We start from the raw sequence: 13,083 nt of genomic DNA on the forward strand, positions 1-13,083 counted from the left end.
CACCACAGCCCCCAGGGTGTTCACCCAAGTAATGGCGGTGGTAGCGGCTCACCTGAGGCTTCAGGGAATCCAGGTCTACCCTTACCTGGACGATTGGCTCCTTGCTGCTCCCACCAAGCGTCTACTTTGCCAAACCAGAGACTATTACCTATGTCTTGCACACCGTCTAGGAATTACAGTCAACGCAGCCAAATCTCTTCTAAACCCTGTCCAGGATATAGAATACATTGGATCTTGGATAGACACTTTGCAGACAAAAGTTTTCCTGACTTCAGAGAGAATTTGAAGCTTACGGATGCATGTCGCTTTCATCTATCAGTCCCATCTCCCTTCAGCCAAGTTAGTTTTAAGGGCCCTAGGTTCTATGGCAGCAAGGATCACACTTCTGCCGTGTGCTCGTTTACATATGTGAGTACTACAGTGGACTCTAGCAGTGCAATGGTCTGTGATGGATCTTTTACTGACACATCTGATGCACATAAGCAAAGTCTGCAGGTCGTCCCTCCTCTGGTGGATGCATTCTTCAGAAATACTGAAAGGACAACCTTTTGTCACAGCTCCTGCCCAAGTCACAGTGACCACGGATGCCTCCCAGCTAGGTTGGCAATACTCAGGAAGGACAGTTCAAGGTATGTGGTCCCCGATCGAGACCAGTTTGCATATAAATGTTCTAGAGATGAGGGCGGTCCTTTTAGAGTTGCAGGCCCTTCATGCCTTTCTCCCTCTAGGAACTATTGCAATACAGTCAGACATGTCCATGGTCTGGTACATCAGCAAACAAGGAGGGGCCAAATCCTACCCCCTCTGTCGTGAGGCCCTGAGAGTTTGGGAATGGGTGATCTCCACCAGTCGTTTTCTGGTAGCAGTGCACATTCCGGGACGGTCCAACATAATGGCAGACAAACTAAGCTGGACTATTCGGACACCTTACGAGTGGTCTCTGAATCCTTCTGTAGTGGAGCAGATCTTTCTAGTGTGGGGTCAGCCTTGCTGCGATCTCTTCGCATCTCCTTCTAATACGAAGTGCAGTGAGTTCTTCGGTCTGAACCCCCCACCGGGGGAATCCCCCAGAGAAGCTCTAGTCCATGCTAGGCCTCCCGGTCTTCTTTATGCTTACCATCCTTTACCTCTTATTCCAAAGTTCCTCCAGAAGGCATGTCGACTGGGGAACAAAGTGATCCTCTTTGCCCTATTTTGGCCTCGCCAGGTATGATTTCCCTTCCTCTGATCTCATCTTCTAGCTCCTCCTTGGATTCCCTTCCGGATCTCATCTCTCGCCCCTCGAGGGTCCCTTATCTGAACCTGGACAGTCTGAAGCTCATGACTTGGCTGCTCCAGTTCCCTTAATTGCTAGGAATCCCGGTTTGTCTTCTTCAGTCAAGACTATTCTGGTGGCAGCCCTTAAATCATCCACCAGGAAGATTTACCATAGCAAATGGAAGCGCTTTTCCATTTGGGCTTCTCAAAGGGATTTAGACCCTTTCACAGCTCTAGTTCCGGCTGTCCTTGATTTTTTTGGCAAACATTTTTCAACGGGGCTAGCTCGTGTACAGTGAAAGTTCAACTAGCTGACATTTCTAATTTCCACATTGGTGAGAATGTGGCTTCTTTGGCTTCTTTCAGATTGTGTAAAGCTTTTATCAAAGGTACATTTCTCTTACATTGGTCCAAAATCCTATTGCAAGCTCTGGTTGCCCCCCCCCCCCCTTTTGAACCTGCAGCTACTGCAGATCTTAAATTTCTGTCTTTGAAGATGGCCTTCCTAGTGGTAATCACCTCGGCTAGGAGGGTCTCAGAACTTCAGGTATTGTCTGTCAAGGTTCCATATATGGTTTTCCGTAAGGACAGGGTTTCTCTTCATACCAAGCCCTCCTTTCTTTCAAACGTAGCATCTGAGATCAGTATCAATCAGACTATCAATCTGCCTACTTGTTTTCTTTCCAAATTTCAAAAATAAAGCTGAATACAAGTTGCCTTTGTTAGATGTTCATAGAGAACTACGTTTCTGTTTACACAAGACCAAACCCTTTCGCAAATCTGACCAGTTTTTTGTGTCCTCCTCTAAACCTGTTTTGGGTTAACCCATTTCCAAGGTGATCATTGCTAGGTGGATTTCTCTCTGCATTTTTCAGATATGCAAGGACAAAGGCTTGTCTCCTCCTGGTCAGGTTAGAGCTCATTCCACAAGGTCCATGGCTACTTCCGTGGCCTTTTGGTCTAGAGTACCCTTAGATGACATTTGCTCTGCTGCTACTTGGTCCTCATCTCATACCTTTATTTCTTACTATAAATTGGATTTGATATCTAGAGGGAGAGCATCCTTTGCCTCTGTGGTGCTCCGGAGTATCCTTTCATGAGGGCCACCCAGGTGTATAAGTAGCTGGGGACTCTGTCCCACAGGTTGAAGATCAAATTAAGTAAATTACTTCAGATAAAGACGTTATGTACTCACCATAACGTTCCATCTGAGTAGTTCTACTTCATTTGGCTTCAACCATCCCTCCCTCCTTCCCCCTGGCCTTTACCATCTTGGCATGTAGTAGAGCACGCTTTTTCGCTGCTTTGGTCTATATTTCGAGTGGTGGCACAAATTGTGTGTGGTAAGGTGTATTGGGTCGGGTTGTTTGGTTTAGGATGCAGCAAACTCGATCTGCGGGAAGGAAGGTGGTGTTGGTCTATTATGGGTACGGGGCGTGCTTGGAGCTCAGAGCAGATGCTTGTGAATTTGCCGGCTCGGATCCGTATTCCCACAGGTTGAAGACAAATGAAGTAGAACTACTCAGATGGAAAGTTATGGTGAGTACATAACTTATTTCTTTCGCACATGGGGCCAGCCTTGCTGCAATCTCGTTACCTCTTGCCTAAACATCAAATGTAGCAGCTACTTCACTGTAATCCCCCCACTGGGGGAGTCCTCGAAGGATGCTCTAATACATGATTGGCCTCCCGGTCTATTGTATGCTTTCCCCCCATTCCCCTGATTCCCAAGTTCCTTCAGAAAGTCAACAGTTTGAAAATGGTAATGCTCATTGCCCTGTATTGGCCTCAAATCTGGTTTCCTTTCCTCTGGCCTCATCTACAGAACCTGGATTCTGGAACCCTTTCTGGACCTCCTGTCACATTCCACAGGAATGCTTCATCCCAGCCTTCACAACCTCAAGCTGATAGCTTGTTTCCCCCAATTCTGTTGATTGCCAGACAACCTATCCTCTCCTCGCCGGTCCGTCATATTTTGATGCCCTCCCGTAAGTCATCCAAAAACTCTATAGGAGTAAATGGAAGAGGTTTGTAATTTGGGCTGAACAATTGAATGTGGATCCTCTCACGGCCCCTATTCACTCTGTTCTAGAATTTGTAGCCCACCTGTTCATTAATGGACCAGCTGCTTCTACTGTTAAGGTGCAATTAGCAGCCATCTCAAATTTTCACATTGGGATAGATAACTTCTCTCATTTCCCACAAACTTTGCAAAGTCTTCTTAAAAAGGACCCTGTTAAGGCCTCCCCATAAGGATCCTTCTCCCCCTTGGGACCTTAATTTGGTACATCTGATTGTTCAACCAACCGCCTTTCGAACCTGCAGCCATTTGTGATATTAAGTTCCTATCTTGGAAGACTATCTTGTTGGGGGTTATCACATCTGCGAGAAGAATATCAGAAATTCAGGCACTATCTTCCTAGCCTCCATATTTGATTTTTCATAAAGACAGAGCCTGTTTGCATACCAACCCCTCCTTTCTGCCCAATGTTTTCACAAACAAATATTAATCAGACGATACATTTGCCTGTTTTCTTCCCTAATTTTAGCAGTAAGGGTGAATATGTTCTACATTTGTTAGATGTTCATAGACTGTTATGTTTCTATTTGCATAGGACTAAGAGTTTCAGAAAGCAACCATTTGTTTATTGCCTTTTCAGGCCTTTGGAAAGGCCTTTCAGTATCCAAAGTTACCTTGTCAAAATGTCTCTCTCATTGCATTTCTTTCATTTACACCTCAAAAGGCATAAATCTTTCTAAATCTGTTCGAGCTCACTCAACTAGGGCTATGGCCACATCTGCAGTCTTCCAGACAAATGCCTCCATGGATGATTTGTGCAGCAGCCACATGGGCAAACCATCTTACCTTTATCACTCATTACAAGTTAGATTTGGTCTCCAGGAGAAGAGCCTCCTTTGGTTCGATGGTTCTGAAGAACATTCTCCCGTGAGTCTACTCGGGGAAGAGGTAGCTGGGGACACGGTCCCATATGTGATGATGAAAAATTGACAATATCAGATAAAGAAGTTATGTACTCACCATTATGTTTCGTCTGTACTGTCGTTTTTTCCTCTCTCCTCACTTTCCCTCCCTCCAACACCTTTCCTTTGGTTTTCTGATTGAACAGGAAGGGAATTTCAGGTCATTGTTTATTTCCAGTGCTCCAGAAGTGGTCTCCTTAAAATCCTTTTAGCATAAAAATTTAATTCATTCTTCTGTGGTAATAGTTCTAGCAAACAAGATCTGAGGAAACTGGGAGAGATGCATTGTGGGTAATGGGGAGGTATCCAAGAGCTTTTTGGTTGCCACGAGCTTAGTAGTAGCCGAGTTTGATGTGGACTCATATGTTAGGAGAGAGGAAAAATCAACAATGCAGATGGAACGTTATGGTGAGTACATAAATTCTTTTTTATATAAATCTGGGGTGATGCATGCTTTTGCCTTTGCCTTTTGTGACCCTAATTGAAGCTGAAAAAAGATTTGCATTGTAGCCTTACGTATCCGGCCATAAAAATAGTTAAAAAAAAAAATAAGTAAATAATTACAGAAATACTTAATGAGTCCAGGGAAGAGGAGTTTTGTGAGGGGGTGTGCAATACTGTGAATTTAAGCATGGTAAGTAAAACAGATCTGAAACAATCAGGACAAGGACAGTAATGAAGGAGACTTAAGTGAAACCGTTTATGTGAGTGTGTGTGAAAGCAGAGAAGAGAACTAAGCGAGCAGGAAGGATAGAGACAAATGCTTGAAGGTGGTTTAAACTGATAGGAAATAAAAGGGTTTAGAGGGGGTGGGGTGCTATGATCCGGTTAAGAGCGGACTTGTGGACTAGACAGATTTCGTAAGGCATCTTGTTTTTTTTTCCAGGGCAGATTCTTGATGTGACAATGTTTTAAAATGACTTGAAAAGCATACGTTTTGTTTCTCATTACTAATGTCACAGGTCAGAGAAATGCAATATTCACTTTTTTTTTTTTTTTTTTTTTTTTTTAATAAAGGAACACAACTTCATTAAACGTTACGAGACACTGGAAGTAGATGTTGCATCCTGGTTTACAGATGTCATGGCAAAGACAGAGTCACCAAGAACAAGCAGTATACTTAGTCAGCACCATCTGCCATTCTTTTCAAGGTAGCCAAATGGAAAGGACTGCTCTCAGGGGGCCCATGCCAGAAGCTTACAGAGGCAACAACAGACTCAGCAGCAGTGTCAGACAAGACTTATGCAGTGACTGCTTTGATATGTAACCCACTGTCTGTTCTCAAGTTTGACCAGTTTTTTTCCTTGTGGTCTGAAGTGTGAGCTGTTGCTTCTGTTAAGATTGAGTCCAGGACTTTGATAGTTTTTGTCACTCAACATGAGCAACTTGAAGGAATGAGGCGCGCTTTGCCTATTAGCCTCTGATGTTTGCAAGAAGCAATGAAAAAGACAACTAAGCTGACAGACTTTTAAAGACCTGGATCTGGACAGTATGCTTCCTCTGTTTTGTCTGTTTATGAGACATTAAACCGGATTATGCACTGTGAACAAAAGTCATGGAACAGAATTCTCCCTAATTTATTGTGTAGCAGTTTCGTAGGCAATGCAGGTTCTTAACTGCATCAGCAAGCAGACATCTAGATTTTATGGTATACTGGAGCATTTTACCATTTTGGGGATTTCTGCTGCTTTTTTTGTTTTTCATTTTATTTTGTTTTTATTTCAGATTCCCAGTTTTTATGCGGTGGACAAAAGTCCTGTTAGAAAGTATAAAAGATTTATTCTTACACATTATGACTGTTTTTAAGATGCTTCTGTTAAATTTGGGAGCTACTCAAGAATGTGTCCTTGTGGGGAAGGCTTTTTTATGCAAGTTTGTCAAGTTCAAAGTCTGCTGCGCAGACATTAGGATTTTTTTTAGCTAGTAACAGTAACACCATACACAAAGTCCCTTCCAAATCAGCTCCATAAGCAGATGGAAAGGAAAGGATACTCAATGAAAAGGTAATGACATTGTGGTATTTTACATATGTATTGATGGCACTTCTCCAGATATGGTGTGGTGACACAAGTCCAGGACTTGATTTTTCCTTATAAAAAAAAAAAAAAAAAAAAAAAAAAACATGGCCTGGAGTCCTGCATTGGTTATTCTGCAGACCAAGACCCATATGAGCTATTTGTTGTCTGGGAATGTGAACTACCCTGTTTATATATTTCTGTCATACACTTCAGAATTCTTTCCTGTTCAGGCACAGCAGTGCATATCGGACAGATGGTTCATTTGAGTTTCAAGCCAGCTGTATATTATATGTCTTTTTTTTTTTTTTTTTTTTTTTATATATATATATTGTACTTTGCCCTCCTGGGGAAGGAGTAAAAGACAAAAACCTTGATTCTGCTTCATTACACCTAAGGTAGTAATTTCTGTCTTGTTCTTTAGAGTCTGGCATGAAAGGGAAAGGAGTATGTATTGAGAAGAAATACATTTTGTGTCCCCCACTTGCAGCATAGTGCAGTAGTTTTATTTATTTATTTTTTAATGCTGTTTCTTTCAACTACTTAGACGTGTCCCATTATGAACCAGTTTAATGAAAGAAGCATACCTCTCAACTGTCCAGAAGTTTGCAGAATTCCAGATTTTAGCGTCATAATTTTGGTCTGTCCCTCATAAAATTTGTGGTTTTCTGACAAATCGTTGAGGATTGAAGTCACTATATGAAATACATTTGAGTTTCGGACTTCATATACTTCAACATGTTAATGTTAAGCCTGTTCTAGCAACTTTCTAAAAGAGCAGTGTTTAAAATATTTTCCTGATTTTGGGCTCTTGTCCTGATTTCTTGTGCTTAGAGGTTGAGAGTTATGGACAGAATACTTCTGCTGAAGTTTTAAGTAAAATTGACTTGTATAATTGAAGGCAGCTGCCACTTGCACTGTAGTAGGTGTGCTATATGCATACGTATTTCTTTTCTTTTTTTTTTTTGTAACTAGTTGGGCTTTCCATAACTTCGTTTTTTTGCTGGTACATATTCCTGTTTAAAAGGAGCTAATGTGATAAGCCATCTCATTAAATCATATAGTGACTTATTACCAAGAACAGGGCAGGCTGTACCCCTTCAGATGAGTGGTGCTGGAATTTTGATTTAATGGTGTCATATGTAAGCCTGAAGCCATTTTTTGCTTAAAATTTGCCCTCTTTCATTCCCTCGGTTTCAGTGGAGAATGCCTCTTCACTGTTGGTAATCTGTAATTACATCCTTGTTTGCAAGGATTCATCAAGGCTTACTCTGAATAATACTGATTGGATGAGCAGCATTTGCAGAGGCTACTGATAAGCATATTAGTTTGTGACAGAGAACAAGTCGCTTTACCAGACAGTGATGTTGGGCCGAGTTTGAAGAGGATAGGTCTTTGTAGATCAGTGCTCTACCCTGGTTAACAAATGAAAAAGTAAAATGTAATCATCTTGACTACTGTGCTTTGGAGCCAAGTAGTAAGTAGTGGGCCCATGATACTTGGATGTCTTTTAAGAATATGCCTTTTGTCTTATAAAATTGTGTGGGTAGACACCATTACCTGGTTTGTATAAAAGTGTTTGTTAGAATCTTTTGTGGTTTTATCTGACTCAGCCTATCATTTGTCATGCTGACTTGAGCTTCTTCAGATGTGCTTACAAATCCTCTTGAGTTTTGAACTAGGAGGCAACCTCTGGAGTACAGTATCCTGCTGCAGTTTCTTTTGCTAGTTATGTTTTATGTGGTTCCAGTAGATGTCTTTGTACATCATTCCAGCAGCCGCCTCAACCACGTCATACAAAAGCATTCTAAACACTGGTTGTGGCTTAGCTGCTGTTTCTTAGATTTATACCACACTTAGGTATGTAGTATGTTTTTTTTTCTATTTTTTTATTTATTTTATTTTTAATTGTGTAGATAAAATGCTAATGTACATTCTTGAAATATTACCAGCAGGATCTGCTTCTGAGCCATCACCAGCTCATTTTTTCTTGTACAACTCAAGGTACTTTGGATTTTAAATGACTAGGCAGCCATCTTATGCATGACATTGAAATATTTAAAGGGTTTTTTTTCTCTCTTGATTATGAAAGCCATAGTAACAGAGTGAATAACTGCAGTGAGAATGGTTAATTCATGCTGATCTTAAGGGAGTGGATATAGTCAGTATTTTGCGTTTGACATTTTAGTGGTTTAAATTCTTTTGCGTCTTCATTGGTTTATAAATCTGCAAAATGTGAGTAGTCTGAGAGTGGTGATAAAATGCTTGCTTTAGAAGACTGTATGATGTTTGATTAGGTGATTCTTTAGAATTTGCTATATTTTTAAGGTTCAGGAATTCCCTTTAGAGCTTACTTGCATTGCTTATAGTTAAGCCTATAAAGCAGAGTAAATCCTAAAGCCCTGCAAAATGAATTTAACATGTCCACCTTTCTTGCAGTTGTGTTTAGGGGCTTGGTCACAAAATCCTTGCTGAAATTAAATTGTTTTTTTATTGGTCCCTTTACTTGTTTTCCCCACTCAGTCTTTGGTTAACGCATAAACACTTTCATTGAAATGTCAGTTGAAACCCTTCTTTTTTTTTTTTCTCAGTACTGGAAATAATTTTTTCTGTTTGCTTATGGATGCCCATTAAGGGGAATATATGTTCGGGGTTGCACAGTAGTTAGCATTGTTGAATCACAGTAAGAAGATCCCCGCTTCGATTCTATGCTGGGAGTGCCTTCTGTGTGGAGTCTGCATATCCTCCCTGTATGTGCGTAGGTTTCCTCCAGGTGCTCCGGTTGACTCCCACATTCTAAAGGCATGCAGTAAGTGCATGGACACACGGAATTGTCCATAGATGTGTGTGTGGGTGGGTGTGTGTGTGTGTGATCTGGAAGAACTAACACGGCAGGGCTAGCTACCCACTGATGTAAACCTTGGCTCTAGGTGATTCACTGTTGAAGTGATACTCTGACTCCAAGTGTCAAAATGGGAAAAGGGGTTGTGGATGGATATGTGTGTGTAAAAAAAAAAAAAAATATCTATATATATATATGTGTATGTGTGTGCGTGTGTATATGTATATATATATATATATGTGTGTGTGTGTGTGTGTGTGTGTGTATATATATATATATATATATATATATATATATATATGTGTGTGTGTGTATATATATATATATATATATGTGTGTGTGCGTGTATATATATATATATATATATATATATATATATATATATATATATATATATATATATATATATATATATACACCTACATACAGGCCACACACATGTAATCCATATAAATTATGAGAATTTTCAGTGTGACAGAGAACCGTGACACTAAGGATTGCATGGTGTTAAAAATAATGTATAGTAGATCTCATCTGCACATTAAGAAATAAGTCATGGCTACCAAGTAGTTGAGAGAAAAACTTTGAAGGAGAGCATCCACCGTGGTTTTGTATGGACATTAAGTTGAAGAAATGTCCTTGAGTAGTTTGAATGAAACCATGTACTCTAGGAATGATGACAGTTTGAGTGAGTGGTGGAAGACCCATTGCTTAAAACATGTTTTCTGTTTTGTGAGAGGTTTATTTCAGAGGTGTAGAAGAAAGTTATTCACTTTTATAAGCAGATTTAAACATCTTAGTAACAGAGTTACTGCCGATGGGTATTTTGAGATTCCTATCTAAAGCAGCTTCATAGTAACCCTATAGATTTAGTAAATGTAACAGTCTATTGCTGTGATGTGTAGTAAAACATTTTATTTGAAGAGGGTGTAGGTTGCATCACTTGGCACAAGATAAGCTGTTAAAGTGGTTTGCTGATTTTCATGTATCGGTTAAGTTGTTCTGGGATCTCTCTTCTGTGTCCTTTTAGTACTACAGTGGTGATCCTGTACTGACCAGGTTAGAGATAGGAAGGCAGAACTGTTTTTATAGTTCAAGTGTGATGGTATATTTCTGGAATTTAAGAATACATAGATTGAGCAATAGTTGCTAGAGATTTAATCAAGTAATATGCAAAGCACATTCTGTTTCAAGCAGTTATTTTTTTTCCCTTTTTTTTAAATTCTGTTTGTAAGAGAGACGGCACTCCTCTCCATCTTTAAAACATGACAGACGGAGGTGGATTGGAAGGGGTAGGAGCCTCCCTTGGAAATAGAATGAATCTGGACTCCAGCTTATCTACTGTGCATCTGTCTTTCTACTTGTCTGGTAATGCTGGATAGTTAGTCAGCTGAATAATAAAGTATTAAAACAAAATGTCAGTTAACAAGCAACAGAAAATCTCTGCTCCAATAATTGCATGTGCTTAGGAGAAGTATGTAGAGCACATACGATTGGCCAGATTGGTAACTAGCATGTGAATGTAGCATCTTGACTTTGTTGTAGTGGTATGTCCATAACTGGCTGAGAGGATAGTTGAGTGGGATACTGAAGTGGAAAATTGAGTGCACTGCACATGTGGTGCTAAAGTGACTTCTTTGATGAAATAGAAGTAAGTCCGTTATGATGATGGGGAAATATGAAAGTGAATATGTGAAAAGAGGAGGTGTTAGACTGGTTTGTGTTAAGTGAAGAGAGTTTTGATACATAGCTGAAATGTGCTGCTGTTTATAAGCAGCCTTAACTTGATGTGTGGATAGAAGGCATCAGTGGCAGTTTTAGCTCCGTGTATTATCTTGCATGTGATCAGATGGTATCAGTGGCAGTATTTGGTCTGTTTGCTTACTATTTAAAGGTAGTGAAAACTATTCAGAATTTGGTCTTGCATGCAGTTTATTTTGCCGAAATGGTATATTTTATTGCATTCTTAAAGACAGAATGACTTTCACTGGTCTCTATATTGCTCTAACTGTTGAACTACAGGCTTCTAGGTACCTTGTGGTAGATAAATTATTTTTCCAAGGTAAGTAATGCGGTCTGTGATGAAGTAGTATTCAGTTGTCCTTGGACTGCAGATGGTCACTGGTTGGGAAAGTGGTTTGCTTGCTTTAGCATTGACATAGCTTTGCCAGTGCCTGTCATTCTGTTCCTTGAAGCTGGACTGTTGAATGCAATTCTTCTTGTGATTTGAGTGTGTGTTCAATTTGAGGTGTTTACCATTTTATATTGTGTCTAAGGAAGTATGAGTTGTCATAAAGATCTGAGCATTTTGATTCATTTCCATATTCATCCATCCGTCTGTTTTCTGACAACTTCATTATCCTTTACAGAGTCACAAGAATAATGGAATCTGTCTTGCATTTAATAGGCACAAGACACAGAAGCCCATTTTGGACAGTGTTAGTCTGAGTGCACATTCACACCCTGCATATACTCTTACAGGTAGTTTGGGGAATGCCATTTCACCAGTTGCACATTTTGGTGAGAAGGGAAAAATGCAGGATACCTTTCCTGCAGATTCTGTACAGAAAGAGAATCAAGCTGAAGAACATCTTACTGTGAGGTAGCTGTGCTACTCACTTTGCCATTCTGAGCATGCATTGGGAGGTTACCTTTGTGCTTACCATTTTGATAGTGGATTGTGAGCATACTTTGGTATAATTTTATATTCAATGTTCTCTTCCCTCCAGCTCAGTATATGGGATTGTAGTGCATTTTTTCAAGCTCCTTGGTCCAGGTTTAAAGCTCCTCCCATACGTAATTCCCTGTTGCACCTACAGTATGTCTTGACTGAGTCACTGTTGCAGTATTCTTAACAGATGGGTTGTAGCTCCCTGACATCTGGCCTGGGTACCAAAGCTTTACCTTCTATAACGTACATCTAGATAAAGGATATCAGCTCATCCACATAGGAGTATAAAGTCAGAAGCACCTCAGAATGTCTTTGCTACCAGCCTGAACACATCACTGCACCTGACAGACTGTGATTGTTTTGTCATTTGGCACTGTAGCTTCACTTGTCTGATCAGACAAGTGTCCCTTTGGAGATGCTTTCTAAACTTTTGACTGTTTTGCTTAGGAGGGGTAAGTGAGAGTGTGGTTGACAAATTACATGCAAAAACTTCCACACTAAGTGCCTGTTCTGTCTAGGCTCCAAGCATGACTGTATAACTTGTTCCATCATCTGTCATTTGTTTCTAAAACCTTTACTGTACTTAAATCTGAAACTCTTGGCCGACTCCATGTCAGAAAGCCCAGATGTCGGCCTCCCACCTAAGAAAAAATTAAAAGACTTGGAGAGGATTCTCCTTCCATTGTTTCAGAATCAGACGTACCCACTGCAGTGGTCAAACCTGTGGGTACTCCAGTTGTTGTCTCACAAGCCCTTTACAGTAACATTGCTGGAGGCTGGTAAAGCTTCCAAGTCCTTACAGATGATAGAGTCCTCCGAGTAATCGCGATTGATTATCTCGGAGGGCCCTTGAGGAGTCCCTCAGATCCTTGTATGGGAATAAATTCTCAGTACCTTGATAGAAATGATCTAAGGCTGAGAACCCCTGAGCTGCTACAGGCAGACATTACCCCTAAGAAGAAAATACAAAAGCTTAAGCTTGATATCCCCTTCTGAGTCCAGGGATAAAGAATGGATTGATTTTTCTCGGGCTGTTTCAGGCAGTCATGTCTGTAAAGCCACCTTCCATTGTGACAGTCTTCTCAGACCATACTGCACATACAGGCCATGGAGTCTTCCTGTCCTGATGAGGAACTAGACACTGGTTCTGATCTCTGTCTGTACTACTCTTCCCAGTTGCACTCTCCAGAAGAGAATTCCTCTGATGAGGTAGACTTGCTCTCTCTAGATCCTCTTTTAGAAGAGGCCTACTTTGGAAAAATCCTGCAAAGCATGATAAAGCATTTTGAATGGCACTCCAGACAGGTGTCTGAGGT

General features: G+C 40.6%; 1 protein-coding gene across 2 annotated transcripts in view; it reads left to right on the plus strand.

Annotated features, from left to right (window-relative positions):
* MAP2K7 (mitogen-activated protein kinase kinase 7) overlaps window positions 1-6,027 on the plus strand; it is a 2,576,186-nt gene extending 2,570,159 nt beyond the window's left edge. For both annotated transcript variants that reach the window (XM_044084531.1, XM_044084532.1), the window contains one exon: window positions 5,257-6,027. In XM_044084531.1, coding sequence (XP_043940466.1) covers window positions 5,257-5,394 — 138 coding nt within the window. In that variant the 3' untranslated portion in view covers window positions 5,395-6,027. The remainder of the gene's footprint in view (window positions 1-5,256) is intronic.
* The last annotated feature ends 7,056 nt before the right edge of the window (window positions 6,028-13,083 follow it).

Source organism: Protopterus annectens, chromosome 9.part0, assembly GCF_019279795.1.
Source record: "Protopterus annectens isolate FY-2018-M chromosome 9.part0, PAN1.0, whole genome shotgun sequence".
Classification (NCBI taxonomy): Eukaryota; Metazoa; Chordata; order Ceratodontiformes; family Protopteridae; genus Protopterus; species Protopterus annectens.